Source organism: Abramis brama, assembly GCF_963993115.1.
Source record: "Abramis brama genome assembly, chromosome: 5".
NCBI lineage: Eukaryota > Metazoa > Chordata > Actinopteri > Cypriniformes > Leuciscidae > Abramis > Abramis brama.
Genome location: NC_139967.1, coordinates 17,016,156 through 17,038,607, shown reverse-complemented (window position 1 = coordinate 17,038,607; position 22,452 = coordinate 17,016,156). Strand labels below are relative to the sequence as shown.

The following is a 22,452-nucleotide window of genomic DNA, read 5'->3' as shown; positions in this document are numbered from 1 at the left end:
AACATGTGCCAACTAATCACATAAACAGAAGAGGGCATTTTAGTTATTTCTCCTAAATGAATCCCTTGAATTTTTGCCATTGCCAATGCAGTTTGATGGAAGCATCATCAGCAAGCATAATTTGCTGAAAAATATATTGAAATTGGTATAGTTCTGCTTATTTAATTTAGTCTAAGTTCAGATCCCCAACAGTGAGCTCCGATTCCATGATGATGTGATGCAGTCCTCCTGTCTGATGCGGTGCTGGGTCCAGGGAGCAAGAAAACAGCCTGAGGATATATCTGATTAATGTCACTGAAAAAAACTATCTCACCTGTCTAAAGATTCCACACCTGATGCTGTCTGATGTTGTCACTAGATAGAGCAAAGTGTGGCTAAGACAGCTAAGAGAATATATGTTCTCAGTATCAGTTTAATTTTTTTTAAAGGGGATTAAGACCATGAAGTTAAGGTTTGGATGGTCAGTCCCTGCTGGTTGATGCTATAACTACACCACCTTAAACCTGCCACTAAACCTGTAGTTTTGTTTTACTTGGTTAAAAAGGTTTGAGACGAGCATATGAGACATGGGGATTTTTAAAAAATAATTTCTTTATAACACTAAAACTAAAATTAGGTGTGGAATTGACATTAATCAGATATATCCTCAGGCTGTTCTCTTGCTCCCTGGACCCAGCACTGCATCATCAGACAGGAGGACTGCATCACATCATCAGGTTTTTTATATATAATACATCTTAAATTGAACTATTTCATTTATACAGCTTAACCTGGTAAGCAGGTAAATCAGTTCCTTGGCACTAACTTGATGATGATAAGTGAATCAGCCTGTATGTGACCAGAGCGCCCCCCAGTGTCTGAACAGTGGAACAGATGAGATATATGGAAGATATGCTTTAGAAATAAGTTAATTTCATGTTCCTTGGAATGCTTCCTCATCTGCTTCACTGTTGGAATCTGAATCAGAAATCACACTATGAAATAAATGTTTTCCTCCAAAACACATTGGCCATAATTATTGGCACCCTTTTATTAAATACTTTTTGCAACCTCCTTTTGCCAAGATAACAGCTCTGAGTTTTCTATAATGCCTGATGAGTTTGGAGAACACCTGGCAAGAGATCAGAGACCATTCCTTCATGTTGGCACTTCTTCTCTTCAGTTCACCCCACTTATTTTTAACAGGGTTCAGGTCAGTGGACTGGGATGGCAGTGGCAGAAGCTTCATTTTGTGCTCAGTGACACATCTTTGAGTTGATTTTGATGTTTGTTTTGGAACGTTGTCCTGATGGAAGATCCAAGCACGGCCCATTATAAGATTTCTAGCAGAGGCAGTCAGGTTTTGATTTTTTATCTGTTGGTACCTCCAGCAAAAAAATAGGCTGACATCATTAAAGATCCAGCAGTATATTTAACTGTGGGCATGGGGTACTTTTTATCCCTTTTTGCGCCAAACCCATCTGGTGTGTTTGCTACCAAAAAGCTATATTTTTTTAGTATCATCTAACTATAGAATCCCGTCCCTTTTGAAGTTCCAGTCGTGTCTGACAACTGAATATGCTGGAGTTTGTTTTTGGTTGAGCGAGGAAGATTTTTCTTGAAACCCTCCCAAACAACATGTTTTGTTTGTTTGAGGCTTTCCGACCCCTAGACTCAACTAATCTCTGCAATTCTCCATCTGTGATCCTTGGAGAGTTTTGGGCCACTCGATCTCTCCTCCTCGCCGTGCATTAGGACGATATAAACACGTGTCCTCTTCCAGGCAAATTCATAACATCTTTAGTTTAATGGAACTTCTTAATTGTTGCCCTGAAGGTGGAAATGGGAATTTTCAATGCTTTAGCTATTTATCTAATATTTAGCTATATCTAATAATATTTTATTTCAACTTTATATCAAAACAATTTCTGATAGATTTAGTTAACAATGACAAAACTGGTTCAGAGCATTCATGGAAAACAGATTGTGCCGTCAATAATGGATTTTGTGGCAGGTTTTCTAACAATAGATTTTTTTATTTTTTTATTTTTTCTAGTTGCTTTGAACAGATTAATCTAAAATGTACAAGTTTTTCTGCTTGTTAAGAGTGACAGGGTTAGAGGTGTTTTGAAATTGTAATACAAATCATTGGTCACAAACAAAACATTCTACTATTATATTATATTAATATATATTATGTTCCTCTTATAAATAAATACATTTCATAACAGTTAGAGTCTCAGTCAGCATTGAGGCACAGACACACTCCCTGTAGTACCCAGTGAGAAATGTGCTTGGTGGTGAAAAGATCCGCCTCAAACACCAGTCCAACACCCATAGCATTCCTCCTCATTGAGGTGGTGTAGACTGGAGTCTTCAGGGTGTTCTACAAAATAAGCCAAAGATACACTTTACTTACAAATTACACAGATTTCCAGACAGATATTCTGAGATGTCATGGACTGAACACCTGATTAAAAAAAAAAAAAGAGTTGGTCTTACCTGGAGTTTAAGGCGGTGTGCTTCAATGGGAATGATTTTGAGAATGGGAAGTTGAGACACTAGAACTCTGGGTCTGCTGCGCACCAGACAGCTCTGTTCAATGTCCCAGTCTGCCCCCTCCAGATACAGTCCTGATACATAACATCCTGACAGAAAACAAAGAAGAACATTTGTTTGAGTCTCAATGTCCTCATGTTCATTTTTTTTTTATGTGCAGGATGTTGTGTGCTCTCACCCTGTCCTGGCCTCTCTTTGACCTCGTCCTCACTCCTGTAGTGTGTAACCTGTGTGTAGAGAGTGGAGTGATCCAGAGGCCAGCCGTTCTTCCTGCAGGTGGCCTGGACCAGTGCTGTCAGGTACGATTCTGGGATATGCAAGCCTGACAACCACATCACGTAGGGCTCTCCCTCATCCACCTACATAAATGAAAAACAATATGAGATCAAATGTATTTATTTATTTAGTAGCACATTTGATAAATTCAATTAGAAGTTGATTTACAGGAGCTGAGATAGTAGACATAATGAACATACAGTGGGGTTCAAAACAAGTCCACACTGAAAATTTGGCATTTACAAATTTATTTAAACCAGGGCACAGGAAGTTTGAAAAAACATGACATTAAATTAATAAGAAATATTTAAAGTTCTGAAAATATATTTAAAATGTACAAAAATTGTTTTAGAGGTAACACCTCATTCATCCATTGCAAATTAATATTTTTTTCAGCAAGGATGCATTAAATTGATCGAAAGTGATTATATAGACTTTTAAATTGTTACCAAAAAAATTATATTTCAAATAAATGCTGTTCTTTAGAACTTTCTATTCATCAAAGAACCCTGAAAAAAATGTATCACGGTTTTAATATATATATATATATATATATATATATATATATATATATATATATATAAAATATATATTTACATTTTTTTACTGTTTATATTGTATTTTTGATCAAATAAAGGTAGCCTTGGTGAGCATGAGACTTACAGTATGTTTGTATATGGTGTGATATTTGATTCTCACCCATGAACTGTACTGTTCATGTCGTCTCTTGAAGTGGATCATCCAGTTCCCCAGAGATTTTAGAGTATCTGGTGCCAGTTTCCTCCAGATAACAGGAATATGCCCATTAAAAAGAGCTCTCGCCACCTCATCTAACTCGCTGCTCATTCCCACCTCACCAGCCAGGGCCTTTAGACAGAAAGCACATATGTTCTACTGAGAAACCTACCCTTTTTTCATTTTTTTCTTCATTTTTTATGAACAACCAAAGTATATCATAAACAGTTGTATTAATTGTTAGCTGTAATAGTTTTTGATTCTTTTCGTTCTCCCTGTCTTCATGTCACTCACTCGCTGTAGTTCAGCCAGAGAACGCCTCATCCTGATCGTAAGTTTGTTGAAGCGCTCCAGCTCTTGGAGTAGTACTACAGTTGTGGGGGAGATCTCCAGCCCCAAATTCTTGCGGATCACGTCCAGGTCAAACGCGTCGGGCAGTTTGCTCTGAATGTCCCGTGCCACCTGGCTGATGTACTCATCTCTACTAATGCCACCGCCAGTCTCACCTTAAGATCATACATGGAAGTAATTGTATTTAAAGGCAGCAAGCATTTTAAAATAAAGCAAAACAACAGAGGATTAATATGCTAAATATATATATATATACACAATATATTTTGCATATTATTATTTGTATCTTCTGTAGCTTCTGAAGGGCAGTGCAAAATGAAAAAAATATGATCTATAAAGTGACTCTATTATGGTTTATTTGAATATTCCCTTTCATGCAGTGTGTAATATAGCTGTTTGTGAATGTATTGACCAGCCCTCAACACCGTTGAGGTCAGTAAATTTACCGACGACTGCTTCTCAAATCTCTGAGTTCAACACGGGATTCGCAAAACGCTTGCTCTTGAAAGATAGGTCAGTGCACAGTTTATTTGGACCAACTTGCTCCTCAGAATCACAACCTGTAAGTATGACTAATTATTGATGTATATATTTTCTACCGGTGTTCAAAATACTTAGTTTTGTGTTTTATCTTGTGTAGGTCTCCGGCTAACCGGCTAACTCACGTTATTACTGTCTTAGTGACCCACAGCTGCTTAGCTGAAGTATTTCAGTATTACCTAAAACTGTCTATTAATGCAGATTGTCTGTCGTTCCTACTACTTTAAGTAAAGATAATGGATGGAACAAGATTTGTTTTACAAATGTTTATAATACATCAGTCATTCACATTAGTGCTCGGCTAACGTATGCACCATTATTGATACAGTTCCCGCATGTGCACCGCAATGAATTAGAAATACACACATCGGTTTGTTGATGGACATGCACTTGTTAATGCTGATGGTACACTGAGAAACGCCCTGCTTAAGTCGTCCTTGCGATGGAGGTTTGGGTTGAATAACAAGTTCTTCCAATGTTTCATCATCGGACTCACGCTCGGATTGATATGGTAAAATCGACGTCATCGTTACTGTATTTAGTTTACAGTGTGTACAATCGCTGCAGTACCATAACAGAGCTAAAGTTGTTATGGTAATAGTCGTTTTTGTTTCCGACAGGAGCTGTAAGCGGTAGACCAATCACAACAGACTGGGCCATCTGGCCAATCAGAGCAGAGTAGCTCGCTGAAAGGAGGAATTTAGAGAGACTGATTCATCCATCGAGTCGTTTGATAATCATTGAAAAATGTGGTGATGTGGAATGTATATTATGAGAAAATATTATGGGAAGGTTTTTTGACCTTTGATGCATGTAAACCTGTTGTAGGAGACCTCCAAAACAAAATTAGGAAACTTTAAAATAGCATAATAGGGGCACTGTAAACAAAAATAAGAAAAATATTACTGTTTAAAATGTTTCACCCCTTGGCTCTTAATGCATCTTGTTTCCTTCTGGAGCATCAGTGAATGTTTCCACATTTTTTAATGGATATTGGTAGATGTAAACGTGTGGTGGTCACAATTATGAATATGGGACCATAAACTTGTATTTTATATATGTACAAAAAATAAAAGTAAAAAAAAAATTGTGGAGATAAGGTTAGAAAGCATGAAGCTTGCGGTGTCAGAATGTCTGTCAGTCAAGTCTGAAGAAGGACGCAACCCATAGCAATGCAATATGGCAATGACTTCTCAGATAGTCTGACGGCAGATAAAATAAATGAGTTTCGAGTGATTTCTTACTAAAGTGCGCATCAAATATGCTAAACACGGAAGCTCGAACATGAGTGTGTCTGTGTGTGACGTGCTAGAATGGTTCTCTCGCATGCACATTTGAGCAGCTTATTTTCCTTTTAATGCCAGCAAACCCACTTGAAGGTGCATACCGCCACCTACTGCATGACACCTGCATGACAGCTGACGTGAAATAAAGGATCAGGCATAGGATTGCAGATACCGACCAGTTAAGAAAATGCTTAATCTGCCCCGATATCGATCCTTGAGATCGACTCAGGCCATCCCTATATTTCAGTAATATAAAGTACTATAAATCAGGTACCTGTCTGTGGTTGTAGCTCAATAAGATGAGTCCACATGTCTCGGGCAGCCTGTGTGTAGTATCCGATCTCAGCATTAGGGTGCAAACCAAACACCTCTGCCGTGTTAGCAAGAGGCAGCGACTCTATCTCATCTGCAAAAAAAATGGAGAGTTTGAGTGCCTGTCACATTCAAACCAGAGTATTTCTGATGCTGGATTTTAAGCTGCAACATACCAACATAAACCTGCTTGGGTCCGTGTGGTGGGATCTTGTAGTCCACATCTTTATTGTGAAAGAAGTGGAAAGGCTGGAAGGTGTCAAAGATGAAATCACCCAGATACTCATCCATGTAAACTGTGAGGATCCTACGATCAAAGCTGTCAATAGCCCTGCCACCATACATCACCTGCAAGATGCATTTGAAATTATGTATATACATGTATGTATATACACACTGTATACATATTATGTTTTTTAAAATAAGTCTCTTATGCTCATCCAGACTGCATTTAATTGATCAAAATACAATAAAATAGAAATATTGTGAGATATTATTACAATTTAAAATAACTTTTCAATATAATTTTCATATATTTTAAAAAGTAACTTATTCCTGTGATGGCAAAGCTGAATTTTCAGCAGCCATTACTCCAGTCTTCACTGTCACATGATCCTTCAGAAATCATTGTAATATGCTTATTGGTGCTCAAGAAACTTCTTATTTTTATGTTGTTGAAAACAGTTATGTTGCTCTTTTTGTAGAAACTATGATAATTTTTTCAGGAGTCCTTGAATAAAAAGTTCAAAAGAACAGCATCTTTTCAATAGAAATCTTGTGTAACTTTATAAATGTCTTCTTTATAAACTGTTACTTTTGATCATTTTCTGCAGTCAGCCTATAAAAAGACAAGATTAACTTAATGTGATATTTACCTCTCCGATTAGGTATTTGAGACTTCCCCATGGTATTGCGGCATCTCCTTGAGTTTGGGCTTTGGTCAGGTAGGTGTCCAAGATTTCCATACAAACCTGAGAGACAATGAAACTACATAATCAAAATGAAATGTAAAGTGTCTCAGACTTGACAATACTATCTGAGCACTACCTTTAAGGACCTTCAGATTAGAGCAAACTTACCAGGAAGTCGGACTCATTGAAATCATAAGGGACATTCCAGCCGATCTTGCCATACTTGCGTCTTTCCTGTACCACAGCATGGAAGAAGGCCAGCACATAAACCAGACTGCGAAAGGCAGGGTGAGCACAGCCCATGAGCTTATCATGAGGGATCTTAAAATATGTCGCCCTCATGTTCAGCTTCAGCCCATTTGGAGGTTCTGTTACAACCTGCAGGTGAACATGAGAAAAACAAGTTAACATGGAAATGAATATTCACACATTAAAATATTCACACATTACATGTGTCCTGACCTTGAGGGATTTCTGCAGGATGCCGATGGGGAAGTCTTTAATGGGATCTGTAGTGAGCCACAAGCGGAAGTCTGGGTGGGGTTTAGTGATTCTTTCCAGTGCTTTCTCTAGATCCTTCAACCATTTCACTAACAGGTGACAGTTTTGTAGCATCAGCCACTGGCCTCGTGCCACTGCGGTTTCCAACAGCTGCAATGCAACCTGAAATAGAAATGTCATATTTCTACCTTTTTACAGACTGTCTTGTAGAGTTCAAGGGTAGATTTCCCAAATATGTCCGTTATGACTTTGGTGGTGGTCAAGATGCAATGCACCACCGCAGTGCACTGTACTAGTATCAAATATGAGAACTGTAACATATACTGTAGACATGAGAACTGTAGCATATATACTCTAGACTCTACCTTCTCCTGTCCCTGCCCCATGGCAAGAAATTTGAGTCTGTTGGTCCCAAAGCCAGAGCGTTTGGCTAGTTTCATCAGATCATTGGCTGGTTCTGAGCCCGGACTCAGAATAAACACAATGGGAGAGTTTGGGGAGCTCTGGTCAAAGATGGCTTCAAAACTGATCACGGGGGGCTGTACGTATCTGAGTGACAGAGTGAAGAAGTGACAAAGAGAAAGTTAGAACTTCACCCTCTCGACAAATGCCATTGTTTCTGATTGTCTGACATTAAAAAGCTTGGACTTTTATTATATGAACATTCAGGGCGGAATATGCTACACGACATTTGCACACATTTCTGTCCCGTTTTGCAGTGTAGAGGAGTCAATGATAGTTGCTGAAAGTCAGAGCCAGTGTATAGATTTTGGGAAGTTTGAGTTGGATGGACACAGATTATGATTCAATCCAGTCAGAGGATAAAAAAAACATCTTTGATATTTTGAAGCGTTTTTAGAACACATATGGCCAGATTTACTAAACAGGGCAAATTAGCGTGAGAGCGCAATTCCAAAAAAGCGCAGATGGGAGTGGAAATCTCTGCACGTCATCTACCGACGATGCGCAAATAAAAGAACACAGACGTTTGGAATAATTTTTAAGTGTGGTTGTGTGTAATCCTCCGTAGTTTAGTGTATGATGCCCAGTTTTTCAAGTGTACGATGCCTACTGTTTTAAAATTTGTTTGGATTTTAAAAGTTGTGTAGTGTATTCCAGCCATCATTTTCCCTCGGTAGTACTTGCGTGTACATTTGCATAATGCAATTTTCTGACAAATATGAATCAAATATAATTATTATAATAAACCCTAAGGTTTTATGTGTTCATGTCTTTTCCAAAATATAATTCTTAATCCACGTTATTTTTTCAATAGTAAAAATCCACCAAATCAAGTTTACCTAGCTAACTTGAATTTGTATCCATAGCATATTTTTTATAATAATTAATTAAAAATGTACACTCCTGTGATTACATGATCTGTTTGCAATATGCTGCTATTTTATAAAATCCATAATTGATTTTCAGTTTCCTCTTACTTCTCTCCCATGGTAAGCGTGACGTAATCACTGACGGCACGATAGACTCTGTCCAGCCTGAAGCAGCGGATCAGCAGAAGCTTCTGGAAGGGAGTGAGGCTTTCCTTGTACTTCATTGGAAAGGAAGCCTGCTCTGGAGCATCCAAGTCATACCACTGTGTCAGAAACAGAAAGTCAGATTCCATAAGTGATATATAGAATCTCACTGTAGGTTCATCTGGTGTGTGTTTGATGATTTCTGCCACTCACTTTCTTCCATTCCTCAGGATTCTTCTCTATATCATCAGCTAAAGTGCCAAATTCATTAGTAAAGAGTTCCATAAGGCGCACTATATCCTCCCAGCCCTGATCAGGCAGCCAGTCGCACAGCTTCTTACGTTTGCTCTTCTCCAGAGAGAGGTTACCTGGAGAGAGGAAGAAGATTGGGTGTGCTATACATGTTTATATTGCAAAAGAAGTAGGAGACAAGTATTCCTGAAGCTCCTACCTTTCAGGAAGAACTCGAGTTCATCCTGGGGTGCTTGGCCATCTGCCTGCTCAATCTTAATAGTCAAGTTGAAGGAGAAGAGAAGTTTGTGTCTTTCAAACAGACCTAAACAACAAAGCAAAAAGAAGTTTGGTTTGAATCTGTTGAAGGAACAACAGTGATTTCATCTACAATTTTTCCTGTCATCACTAGCTGCTAATGTTCATGGATTAGGAAATGTCTTAATCTGTTGGCATGAAGTTTAGCAAAATTGTTTATTAAAATTCCCATGATCGGAAACCATTAGACTTTAAAAGTTTAGCAGGCTCACCAGTACAGCCATAGTTATAGACATTCTGTGTAAGTGTGTCCATGATATTCTTCAATCTGTTGGGCAGGATTGTGCTGGGTAGAGACTTGGACAGTGAGAGGTCAAACACCTCTAAAAAGGAAGCAAGTGAATACTGATACATGCTATTGACCAGAGCCATCTCAGCCAGCACAAAGAACAGGACAGCTCCCCGCTTGGCAGCCGGACGGTAGCCGTCTCTCAGTAAGTCAATATCAATGGACGTCTTTTCTGCCAGCTTCAGTTTCTCGAACACCTGTTGGAGTCAAATAATGAATGTAAAATCGTAAACTGCTCATATCCTGTTAAGTTTAATTAACCAGTATGTACACTGCCTATCAAAAGTTTGTGTTTAAAAAAAAAAAAAAAAAAAAAAAAAAGACTACTTTTATTCAGTGGCAGTAAAGCCTTTTACATTGTAACAAAAAAATGTATTTCAAATACATTCTGTTCTTTTGAACGTTCTATTCATCGAACAATCCTGAAAAAAAATTATAACCGCACAAATATTAAGCAGCACAACTGTTTTCAACATTGATAATAATAAGAAATGTTTCCTGAGCACCAAACCAGCATACTGGAGTAATGGCTGTTAAAATTCAGATTTTCCATCTCAGGAATACACTAATAAATATATATTCAAATATGAAATATGAATGTTATTTTAAATTGTAATCATATTTGGCAATATTATAATTTTTACTGTATGTTTGATCAAATAATGCTGCCTATAAGAGACTACTTTCAAAAACATTAAAACAAATCTTACCAACCCTGAACTTTGAAATGGTAGTGAGTTTCTATGATAAATATTTATGAAATAATTAGTAAGCCGTTATACTGTACATGTGTGTAGTGTGCAATGAACTGACCTCGCTGGCTTTGGACTTTGTTTCCTCCAGAGTTTGTATCAGTTCTACATTATCCAGCATGTTTCCAGTGGAGGTGGCCAACTCTCTCAACAGCGAATCCTCCAGGTCTTTCAGCAAACGTTTGTTCTCACTAGTCTCTTGAATAAGCCGTTCTCTCTGCTCTTCCAGCTCTTTCCGCTCAAATCCCACGATAACACTCAGCAGCTGGTCTTCCAGGCCCTTCAGGGTTACTGAAAAACAGTTTTAACAGAAAGAGTAAATGATAATCTGTAAAATCTCAAATTAAATGCATACTCACACAAAAGTGTTATTTGAGTCTTAAGAATTGTCACTGTTTTTTAATTCAAACATTAGACAATTTTTTTAAAAATGTTGTAATACAGAGAATGTTAAAAAAAATTGGCATAGGACTCTGGCATGTGTGCATCTCAATTTGCATCGAGACCTGTTATGAATTGACATAAACTGGTGTGTATCGCACACAGTTTGCTCTCTCACCTGTGTAATTGATTACCATGGCTTTCCCAAATACAGCAGGAGAGAACTTGGGGTTTGCAAGTTTGGTATTGAGGTAAAGTTTGAAGTTGGGATCATAGTCAACTTCCTTATCTCCAAGTACGACAACCTGACGCCCCTCTGGCCCTTTTACATTCTTCTCAAGGACATTGTCAATAACTGGATCAATATATTCATCCACATCTTGGAACAGGAAGGGGAAGCCATACTTAATGGCCAACTCCAGCCCCTTCAAGAAGTCTGGGTCATTGAATGACGAGATCTGCAAATCAAAAGATTTACTATAAAAATTGATTACAGAAAACTTTGTGCAGACTAAAGTGATGGAATGAAGTGAAACCTTCAGATTGTTCTTCTCCTCTTTCTTTTTGACCCAGTTGAGGGCTTGCTGCTGGGGGTCAATGCACAAGGGGAAGCGGCTGGATCTGGTGGTCAGGATGCCATTCTGCACTGAAAGTTCATCTGGAGGAAGACCTTCAGATCCCCATCTAAGAGAATGGAGAGTTTTTTCCACATAAACAAAATATACATATAATATTCATTCCTCTAACACATGCTTTGATGACTTACCTGCTTATCTCCACCTCATCAGTGAGCATGTTTTCTATTCGGAAAGGCTGGCTCAGAGGAATACCTCTCTCCAGGACATCTGCCTGCCACACCTCATAAACCATATCATTGCGGAAGTCCCAGCTGAATGCTCCCTCGTAGCAGAGGAAGGCAGCGCAGATCAGACAGTCTCCCAGAAGACGTACTCGCCGCTGCTTCAGCTCCTCCAGGTCCTCCATCCAGCTACATGTAAATAGACATACAGTACATTAAAATATTACTAAAATGCCTTTTATCTTGGTGATCTTTGATCAGTCATTCATGTACAAGCGAAGTTTTTAATGAGTAAGCTGACCGCTCATTCTCTGATCCCAGGCCTGAGATGAGTTTGTCTGCAGCAATGAGTCTTCTCTCCATAACCTCGGCCTCCTCCTGCAGAAGTTGCTTTTCTGTCATGGCAGCCTCATATTTGTTTCCAAGAGCTCCAAGCTCTTTCTGGATGGCACTGAGCTCATTCTGGATTCGCTCCAGCTCACGTTTGCTTTGGAAGAAATTCCTCTCCAGACGGGCTACCTTTAAATGTAATTTTGTGATTTAATTTCAGCTCATCTTCTTAAATGAGATCAAATAAAGTAAATAAATGTATGCATTTAAAGTCTCTATTATGTAAGCATATCGTACCTTCTCTCGCTTAGGTTTAATGTCTCTGGCCACGTCACAGTAGCCCATGACTGCCTCCACAAACCTTAGCATGCCAGAACCAGCTTTACTGATGGCTTGCATCTCCTCCAAACTGGTGTTGAGGTTCCTTAGGTAGGCTGGGTATACAATATGACAAGGTGGAGGCATCAGAATTTCTATGAGTGGGTTTACGTTGAGGAGCTAGATACTTCTTAAGTTGTTTTAAGGCACTGGGATCACAGAGAAGCATCAAGAAGATGAGTATATGGATGTTGGCTTACCCTTGACAGTCTTGACTTGACTGGCATTGATTGAGTCACAGTCCATCTCCATAAGCGAGCGCAGGAAGTTACCCTCTGACATCATGCCCTTGGCTGACTTCCAGTTGATCTCTTTATGGCCCCGTATCACTAGGATGCACTCGCACACAACCTGCACCTGTTTGGGTGGCTTGGCGAAGGATCTACAATACCGCAAACAAGAGGGTGGAGGAGCGTCAATACTGTTCTTACACTGTTTGTCTTACATGAAGCTAGTGGCCTTCATGTAACAAAAGAGAGGCACTTTTTTGTGGTGTGACTAGTGAAAATGATCCATAGCAAGTAAAAATGTATTTTTGTAAATACATTTTACTTGCTGTGAACCATTTCCCCTGGCCCCACCACATAAAAAGTGAAAAACCTGTCCATATTTTTCTAATATCATAATTATTATATATTGAAATGTAATATTATTATTATAATTATTATATATTCCAATTATTAACTGTACTTCAACCTCATGAGACCAGAAAAAAAAGCTTTTTGAATTTAGTATTTTTCATGTCATTACATTGTTAGTTAGAGCATAAGAAACAAATGGGGAGACATTTTATAATGCTATGTCCTATGTAGTGGACACCAGGAATTACCTGTCATGAAATTACAGGTATAGGCAAAAACAATGGGATTTTTTTTAACCAAATGTTGTATAAAGATGTTTCTCAACTATGTTATGAAAGATACAATGGAATTAATTGATATACCATTTTATTTTATGCAATATGTGGGTAAAATGGCCATAAATGGATAGTCCCATTCAATACAATGTATCTATACATACACTATATATAATCTGCATATTAATGTGTTCTTAGGGCAACATGTAATGAAAAAAGAAGTGTAATAATGGGAGTAATATTTTGAAACATTTTCATTATAATATCTAATATTTTATATGAATATTGATATATAATTTATTTCCCTGTTTACTAGTTGTGTCTCCCAAAATGCCTGATAAACATGATTAAAGTCCTGGTGTCCTCTACAGTGGACATGTATGAAATCAATGCATTGTTTTATAAAATAAAGTCATATTTTGATTAGAAACACCATAATATTTTCCTGAGATGTTGATTTATAAAATACAATTTGAAAATTAGTCAGATTTAAATTTGATCATATTTAAATATGATCATATTTCCATAAGAGTGCTACATTTGATCACTAAATTAATGTCAGTATTTTTTAAAGACCAAGGACAAAAGTCTATTCCTGGGTCCCAGGAGGATATAATAATTATAATATTTCATATACAAATGTAATATATATATTTTTTTTTAAATCTGCCCAGCAACAGAAAAAAATGTTTATTGAGTCCTGCATATGATTCACAAGAGTCAAAATTGAATGTTTTTTCATTGATTTAGTCTAGAAGCACAGTGGTCGTCACCTGATTTCTGTGACATCAGATTTGTCCAGGTCTTGCAGAGCCATGCGAGCGGCTTCTAAAGCAGGAAGAGCCTCAGCTAGAGAGCTCTCAGCATCCTTCTTCTCCACCACTATCACTTTATTCTGCTCCTCTATCTCTTTAGCCTTCTCCTCCGCCAGGGCTTTCTTCTCCTCCGCTGAAAGAGAGAGTTTACAATCTATTTCGATCCTATCCATGTGGAACATCCTTTCTTTTCCCACTTTTTACATTATTTTAATAAATACATGACATATCAACACATCTGTAACATGAATAAAAAACAACTTGATATTAAGTACCCATAGTTTTACTGCAGAAATGTTTGTATGTGATGTTGTACTAACCAACAGCAGTATTAGAGCAGATCTCTTCAAGAAGGATCTCACAGGCTGCAGTCTTCTCTGCCAGCACCACTTTCTGCTCAGCTAGTTTGATGTTGAGCTCTGCTAGTTGCCCACTCGCCTCCTTCAGCTTATCCAAACCCCCTTCTAGACGTTTATATTGTGCTGGAAAATGCATACAGATCACTGTTATTCTAGGATTATATAAATACTATTATAAGTTTTATTAATATTTTGAATTTTTGCATTTACAGTTTTCATTTTAGTTTTTTTTTAAGTATTAATTTGTATTGAATTTCTTATGAGCTTTTATTCGTTTTTGTAGGTTTTTTGTAATAAAAAAAAAAAAAAGGCTAGCCAAACTTTTCAAATATTTGTTTAGTTTTGATTTAGTTTTGGTTAACAACAATGATAACAGCACTGATATAGATGCAGTACATTATTTTAAAATCATAAACAAATGTTCCCAAACAGCTCAAGAGAAATTTGCTCTTACCCAGTATGTATTTATTTTGGTCCTCCAGTAGGTTGGAGTAGGTGCTAATAAAGTCCAGGTAGTTTTTAGGGGTGACGTAGTTGCTGCGGCGTAGTGTCTGCAGGAACAGTTTACTATACTCGCCTACAGAACCGTGCACCATACACACATGAGCAATCACCGCCTCTGAATGACACTCTGGGATCATTGGACTCTCGCCTGAAATGAGACACGATACATAAACCAGCATGAATGGGTGTGCATTATTGCAATATATGCATGCACAGGGTTAGTTAACAATAATTTATAAACGGCGTTGAAATCTCTAGTTAACACATACCTAAGAAGGACTTGGCCACTGCGTGTAGAGCTTGAAGAGGCCATGGGGAGAACCAGTCGATGTTTGTATTATTAACCAATCCTAATGCACAAAAACACACACATAAAGAAATCAAGGAAGTAGGAGTAAGATCAAACAAATACATTTCTGATGCATTGCTCAAAGACCTGGGAAATTCCTGCAGCGTGTTCTGAGGGTGTCACCAACAGGCGACATGGCCAGCACTATGTGCAAGTTGTTGGCACTCTTGTTGACAAAGTATTGCCACACACTCTCTTTCGACGGACCAGAGCCCGTTTTCATAGCTTCATCTCGCAGCTGGTTTAGGACTGATTCCTTCTCGTCATCAGGGAACAGTGCTGGAACCATCCCTTACAACACAAAGAAACTGCTGCTAAGCATCTCTTTTTAATACAGTCCATAAAACTGACATAATTTGTTCATGTTTACATGTCATACAAGGAATTTAAACTAAATAGATTAATTTAAAAAAGTGTGTTACCTTATTAGACTTCATTAAGTCAGTTGTTTTAAATACCTGATGTAAGCATGTTGTTGATGAGCTCCAGAAAACCTTCCTCAGCCACATGGGCATCAGTGAACAGGAAGACCATTTTCTTGTTCTCTATACCCAATTTAAGGTACAGAGTTTTCAGATCCTCACGAAAGTTAGTCTCTGAGTACCCTCTACTAAGCACAATTTCAAACACCTACAAACAAACAGCATAAATTCATTCTTACTATTACTAAATTGCTAATTTAGAAAGTAAATGAAGGGGATATTTAAAATATATAAAAGTAGAAGAAATACAGGAAATATTACATATAGAATATGAAAAACAATGAATTACCTCATAACCTGCGGTGAAGGCAGCCAGTTTTGTAAGAGATTGTTTCCCTGAGCCACCTACGCCAACCAGCAACGCATGACTACGGTCCATTCTGATGATGCGATGAATGACAGTCAGGTGTTCAAGAGCATCATCAAACAGCACCAAGTTCATTCTGGTCATATTTTCATTATACTCCTCCAGGATCTCCTATAGGGGTCAAAGAAAAGAAAAAACGAGTAAAATAATAAAAGCTTCACACTGCCAAGCTTGTTCGTTTTCAGATATACTGATGGATTCCTGCTTTGGAAAAGGCATTTCCAGGTAATGCATGAATTGGAAAAAAAATGTATAGCTTGAATGCAATGCATGCTTTGGATAAAATCATCTGCCAAGCACATGGATGTAAATGGAACATTAAGACATCTATGCACCTGAAACAGAGCTTTGGATGCATCATAGTCCAGTATATCCTCGTAAACTCTTGGCTCAGACTTTAGAGCTGTTCTGTAATCTCCAAACAGAATGGGGTCTCTCATGGCTGAATCGAGGTCTGATCTGAAGTGCTCTTCAATCAGATTCTTTATATGCCCCTGGACCTGTAGAGAGCGAAGCCAGAGCATGGGACGACAAGCGTGTAGTTTAAAATGTAGACAATTGCGGGTGTTTGTAACTTGGAAGCAAGCATACCATGATTTTGTCAGTTTCATTGATAAGTCTGTCATGGAAGACCCTTAAGCATTCATTCCTCCATACACGTACAAACTGGGTGACTGTACAGAACCTGGAGTTAAATGAGAGCAAAACACACACTTATTATTAAAATAAACATTAGTGGAGGATAGTGGTAAAGAGTACTGCATATGGCATAGAGTGGTGGTTCTCAACCTTTTTGATTATATCACAATATAATATAGCCCTCTATATAATATAATATGAACAGAAATACAACTATATCTATTAACTATAATATAATATGAACAGAAATTAGGAATGTCAATAGGTCAATTATTAAACCACAATTCATTTTGTAATTCCAGATACTTGAAGAACTGTGTGTTGAAAAAATATTTTTATTTTTATTTTTAAGTTAGATTGTTTCAATATATTAATAATATGTTAATTTAAATGATTTTAAGTCATCCTGCAGACCCCTTGTAAGTTTGCTAAAACCCCTAGTGGGCCCCGGCCTCCTGGTTCAGAACCACTGGTACAGAGTAATTGAGTATTGCAAACATCAAACTAAAAAGAACTTCCTCAGTCCTTTCTAATTCATCTGAATGATGAAATTCCTAACCTTTCGGGATTGGTCATTGTCAAGCCATTGTAGACTCTGGAGAGATCTCGCAAATTAAAGATGTAGTGGAACTTGGAAGGTGTTGGCGGTAGGTCCTTAATTATGGTTTTGTACAACTCCAGAGTACAAAAGGTCAACTTGTCACAGATGTTTTGAATGCATTCCTCAAAGGGCTTTAAAATACAAGAGCAATAATTCTGATTAATGTCAATCATTCATTTCATGAATAAACTAGGGCTGGCAAAAATACTAGGTAACACTTTATTTCAAAGTGATGTATTTACACATTACTACATTTACTTACTATAGTAAACAGTAAATTATGCATAATTACAACTAACCCTAAACCAAACCCTAACCCTAATCGTAACTCTATAGTAAGTACATGTAGTTAATACATATTTCTCAATACTTATTTGAGTAAGTACAATGTAACTACATCACCTTAAAATAAAGTGTAACCAAATACTAATACAATTATCCAAAGTGTCAAGACATTATTGCAATATATTGATATATGATTGTGTCATCACAGGCCTAAAATAGAGATTTTAATATGAAAACATGAAAGCAGATGGCATTTGTTCTGATATGGGCAGTTGAATTATTTCTCGCACCTTGGTGTGTCCTTTAAGTATGGAAGAGTAGATGAGGTGCAGGGACTCTTCCTCCGGGAAGGGGATGTTGAACACACTGAAAAGAGAGATGAATCGAGGGTCCACCTCATTCCTACCGCCCCCTGCCTTCCCCATGGCTGCAATGAAGCCCAAGTCCTTTATGAGTTTATAGTTAAGTTCCTTTCCTCTGTCATACATGCCACCCCTGTCCAACAGCAGCTTTAGAAGAGCTATAGGCTGCTGGGTGCCATATTCATCCACCTGAGATCAAACAAACGACAATCCATGAAGAGCCGTGAGGTGAAGGTTCAGTCTCGGATATGACCTACAGTATAAATCCATTCTTACCCTTGGCATGTTGAGGTCATCCATAAAGACAAGGAGCCTTTTGCCCATTGGAGGACCATACGTGTCTTTGGTTCTCTTTTCAACACTTGCCTCCAGAGTCCTCTGCAGGTCCATAGATGTTGTTCTCGACGAGAAATTGATGGTCATCATTATCTGGGTAAAAGGTGCATATTGTTATCCTGTGTGTGAAGTCCAACTGGACTGCGTTCATTTATAGTTTTAAATTTACAGAAGCAGCTTCACCAATATTCACAGCGATGGACTTACAGTTGTATCTGTTTTGAGATTACTCAGGAAGTTCTGTATGGTGGCTGTTTTAGAGGTGCCAGACTCTCCAACCAGCACCACTGGCCTTTTCACCTTCACCATCTGTTCCAACAGCCAGTTAGCACGAGTGGTGTCCACTGTCGGGACTGATGGAAAGCAACGGATAAAATAAGCTTTTACTGAAGCATACCGTACCGAATAAAAACAAATAGATTAGTAGAGGAAAGGAAACGGTTGGAGAGGAAGAAACAGTAATACATAGAAGGAGCAAAGAGAAGAAATAAGCTGCTTTACCAAGGATGTCGATGAATTTCATATCAGGGCTATGAATGTATTTTGATACCATGGAGCTCCAGGGAACCCACTTCTTTTGGGTTCCATCAAAATGAAAATCATAGAGAGTTGGCAAGTAAACTGCAAAATTAAACAAATTAAAAATTAAAAACAATAACGAAGGATTTCGATTAATAATAATTTAATTTAATAAAAAATATATATTTTTATGAGGAACAAAATCATAATATATCTTGTTTTTGTGACAGTTGCCCTTTCATAGAAAAATAAGAACTGGCTGATCTTATGGAGTTACACAATATACAGTATGTGTTGTTTGTCGTTTTGATAAAAAATAATGTATACCGTTTCATGTGCACTAAGAAATAGTAATATTTTCTTCATTCACTGCCAATACCAGGTATTGCAATAAGTTAATTTTGGACGCTGCTTCCACCTCACCTGGAATTTGTCCAGGGCCAGCAAACACTTTCTCATCATGAACATTGTTCAGAGAGGACAACTTTTTGATAAAACCATCAAACTTCTGTCTGCCACTTTCCAGGAGACAAGCCCCCAGCGAACAGTAGAGTGCCTCCAGAAAATAACACTCCAGCTCCTCAGTAATAAAGTCCTCGTTCTCCAGCAGCGAATCTAGCACCACAGTCAACTGCGTCACCTACAGGAAAAAAGAAGTTTGTGCTACATGCTACAGAGATTCCTTGCACTCTAGTGTCGTTCAGGTCTCTACTGACTCACTCACCATGTTTAAATCCGTCTGTGGGATCACAGTCTTCAGTTTCTCAGTCAGTTTACCATCAACCATACCATCCACTATCATATCAATGGCACTTGGTACATATTTTTCAAACAGTTTGTGGAGTTCTTTCTTTTCCTGTTGACAGAGCAAAGGCATGTTGAAAATATAATCTTATCAGTGTCAGAACATGATGATTTTTCTATGTATTTTGTTAAAATCTATGCTTCCACACATAGATCTTATTCTAATATCTTAAAACTGCCTTAAAAATAAATAACAGTAATATATTTTTCCAATATATTTCATTTCATTTCATTTGGCCACAAATAATGTTTGCTATGGCTGTCAACTTCCTTTGACATGTAAAAAAAAGGAAGTTTGCTTGATGAACCGTTGGTTACATTTTTAAGATAAGTTAAGCACAGAGTAGAAATACACTTACTTTGGGGGCTCTGCTGTTGACCCATTTTTCCCAGAAGGGAGCGTAGCGAAGGTTTTTGGGGTCCACAAACACCATTCCACAACGCGAAACGGTAGCAGGGGAGGCATACTGCAGATCTCCAACCTAAAATACATCACATTTGTTTGCAAGTCTACAACAGTAACACTGATTTCCAGTCCTTTGACAAAATGAAGGGGTTGCATAATACCTCAAAGAGCAGAGCACAATGGTTCTGTAGACGAATTCTCTCTCCATTAGCCAGCGTGAGAAGCCTGTTATCATCCATAACTGAATTCATGTTCTCCACCCATAGAGCGTCTACATCTCCATCGAAGAGGATGTACCTGTAAAGCAAACACAAATTCATTCTGTTTCATGCCTTTGATATAAAACAGATGTAGAAGAATTTTTAAGCCATGATTTCACCTCCTTTCTTTTTTGTCTGTAGGTTTATTGATGTCACGGAATATGTTAGACAGAATCCCATCAGTCCAATCTCGTGTGACCGGGTCCAGGATCCCATATAGCTCAATCACACTCATCGCTTTAGGGTTCAGGCTGTACATTTTGGTCAGCAGGCCCAACCTACAACATACAATTTAACACTTATGTGTATTTGCCTGCGAGAACAATTTGTTTTATGAACATGTAGCAGAATTTCTAGACATTCTGCATAAAAAAATTGTTGTGATGCAGTTACGAGCCATTGTATGAATATATTGTCATTTATGAGTAGACAAAGACCTGGTCTGTGATTGGCAGAGTGTGTTGATCACCACAGATTTCCCTCCTCCTGTCGGTCCAACCACCATGGTTGTGTGTCTTGTCATCATGGTCTCATACATTTGCACCACTTTGTCCACCTGCATTCACAAATTAGTCATGAATCATTATGCCTAATAATTACAATCCTTTTAAAATGAGTTTTGAAGGGAAGAATCACCTGGCTGGACAGCATAATATACTTATTCTCCTGCAGGGCACCCTCTACAGCGTCATTAAAGCTGGGGTAACGAACACGTGGGCAGTCGAGCCCGGGGAACAGATCTGAGATGAGGCCCAAAAACAGAGGAACATCCTCAAATACAAACTTGGGGAGGTTCATGTCTCTCAGAGCCCTCATCAAAACCACATCCTAATAGGGGTAAAGAAATGAGAAAGAGAGAGAAAAAAAAAGAAGAAAATATGAGTAAATTTGTGACGGCAGCTCATTAAGGTGTGTTGGAAGATGATGCAGAGAGATCAATACCTCACTGAGATCAGGTGAACCTCTCTTCAGCTCCCCTGCCATTACTAACACAGACTTCAGTGCTCTAAGCCCAAAGTCATAGTGTGACTGTTTAGACAGCTGCTCCCGTGCTAGTTTGTACAGCACTGTCATCTTCTTTGCCAAAACCTGCGAGCAAACCATTTATGCAATTTTTGATTTGTATTTTGTTTGCCTATTCACACAAGGCTCTCTGAGGATTATTGTTTAATGTTCATGTGAAACTTTTTGATTAAAAACAGTTCAATTGTATAATTTATTCTCTTTTTAGTCTGATCCATTTAATCTGCTGACAGCCCAGTCCTTATTTTCCCCACCTTAGCCAAAAGGAAGCCTTCAGAGAAGAGCATGATCTCACAGATCTGCTGCAGGTCAGGCACGATGACCACCACTGGTCTGAATAAAGTTTTCACTGACTCAGGAAGTTCTGTGCGGCCAGCATAACCAGGGTTCATCGTGATGAAGATCCCAATGCGGTTATCTAGACTGATTTCTTGACCTTCAAACTAAACAACACAAAAAACAAAAGACACTCAGAGCCTAAAATATTTACAACAATCATCTTTCAGTATTTGACTATCAGAGTGACTCTGGAATAAAATTTCAGTTACAAACTCACTTGAAACCTCTTGAGGTCCAGCATGAGAGCGTTTCGGATTGTTTGGATCTGGGATGAGATGACAGACAGCACTGAGGCGTCAATGCGGTTGAACTCGTCAAAACAGCCCCAGGCTCCACACTGAGCTAAACCAGAGAGGATTTTACCCACAGCCTAAAGGACAGGAAAAACAAAATCTAAATTTATAACATACACTCATAATATACAAAATTTTGGGCTCAGGTAGATGATTTTTTAAAAACGATTTAAAAAACAGGGATGTGTTAAATTGACCAAAAGTGACGTGAAGACATCTATAATATTACAACAGATTTCACATTTCAAATAAAAGCTGTTCTTCAAAGAGTTCTGAAAAATAAAATAAAACTATGGTTTCCACAAAAAAACAACTTTTTTTTTTTTTTTTACTGTAATAATACTTAATACATATTAAAATTATTTCTAAAATATCATGTGACACTGAAACTACATTTTGAACAGTAGTGTTTATCATATTGAAATACATCATCTTAATAATTTTGTTGAA

General features: G+C 38.0%; 1 protein-coding gene across 1 annotated transcript in view; it reads right to left on the bottom strand.

Moving 5' to 3' along the window:
• Nucleotides 1–2,093: 2,093 nt before the first annotated feature.
• dnah10 (dynein axonemal heavy chain 10) overlaps nucleotides 2,094–22,452 on the bottom strand; it is a gene marked incomplete at its 5' end in the record, with an annotated part of 35,844 nt that continues 15,485 nt past the window's right edge. The window contains 46 exon segments of the mRNA XM_084114113.1: nucleotides 2,094–2,365; nucleotides 2,482–2,627; nucleotides 2,717–2,897; nucleotides 3,514–3,681; nucleotides 3,844–4,055; nucleotides 6,001–6,132; nucleotides 6,215–6,386; nucleotides 6,914–7,009; nucleotides 7,118–7,327; nucleotides 7,412–7,612; nucleotides 7,816–7,999; nucleotides 8,890–9,044; nucleotides 9,139–9,293; nucleotides 9,377–9,481; nucleotides 9,687–9,960; nucleotides 10,577–10,806; nucleotides 11,075–11,354; nucleotides 11,433–11,580; nucleotides 11,663–11,884; nucleotides 11,997–12,214; nucleotides 12,323–12,459; nucleotides 12,604–12,785; nucleotides 14,033–14,207; nucleotides 14,395–14,556; nucleotides 14,888–15,085; nucleotides 15,207–15,287; nucleotides 15,374–15,577; nucleotides 15,745–15,916; nucleotides 16,058–16,246; nucleotides 16,471–16,635; nucleotides 16,727–16,820; nucleotides 17,334–17,506; nucleotides 17,951–18,211; nucleotides 18,299–18,451; nucleotides 18,566–18,711; nucleotides 18,860–18,979; nucleotides 19,301–19,517; nucleotides 19,602–19,733; nucleotides 20,041–20,163; nucleotides 20,249–20,384; nucleotides 20,467–20,625; nucleotides 20,785–20,903; nucleotides 20,984–21,175; nucleotides 21,290–21,436; nucleotides 21,625–21,813; nucleotides 21,927–22,079. Of these exon segments, the coding sequence (XP_083970239.1) occupies nucleotides 2,219–2,365; nucleotides 2,482–2,627; nucleotides 2,717–2,897; nucleotides 3,514–3,681; nucleotides 3,844–4,055; nucleotides 6,001–6,132; nucleotides 6,215–6,386; nucleotides 6,914–7,009; nucleotides 7,118–7,327; nucleotides 7,412–7,612; nucleotides 7,816–7,999; nucleotides 8,890–9,044; nucleotides 9,139–9,293; nucleotides 9,377–9,481; nucleotides 9,687–9,960; nucleotides 10,577–10,806; nucleotides 11,075–11,354; nucleotides 11,433–11,580; nucleotides 11,663–11,884; nucleotides 11,997–12,214; nucleotides 12,323–12,459; nucleotides 12,604–12,785; nucleotides 14,033–14,207; nucleotides 14,395–14,556; nucleotides 14,888–15,085; nucleotides 15,207–15,287; nucleotides 15,374–15,577; nucleotides 15,745–15,916; nucleotides 16,058–16,246; nucleotides 16,471–16,635; nucleotides 16,727–16,820; nucleotides 17,334–17,506; nucleotides 17,951–18,211; nucleotides 18,299–18,451; nucleotides 18,566–18,711; nucleotides 18,860–18,979; nucleotides 19,301–19,517; nucleotides 19,602–19,733; nucleotides 20,041–20,163; nucleotides 20,249–20,384; nucleotides 20,467–20,625; nucleotides 20,785–20,903; nucleotides 20,984–21,175; nucleotides 21,290–21,436; nucleotides 21,625–21,813; nucleotides 21,927–22,079 (7,815 nt within the window). The 3' untranslated portion in view covers nucleotides 2,094–2,218.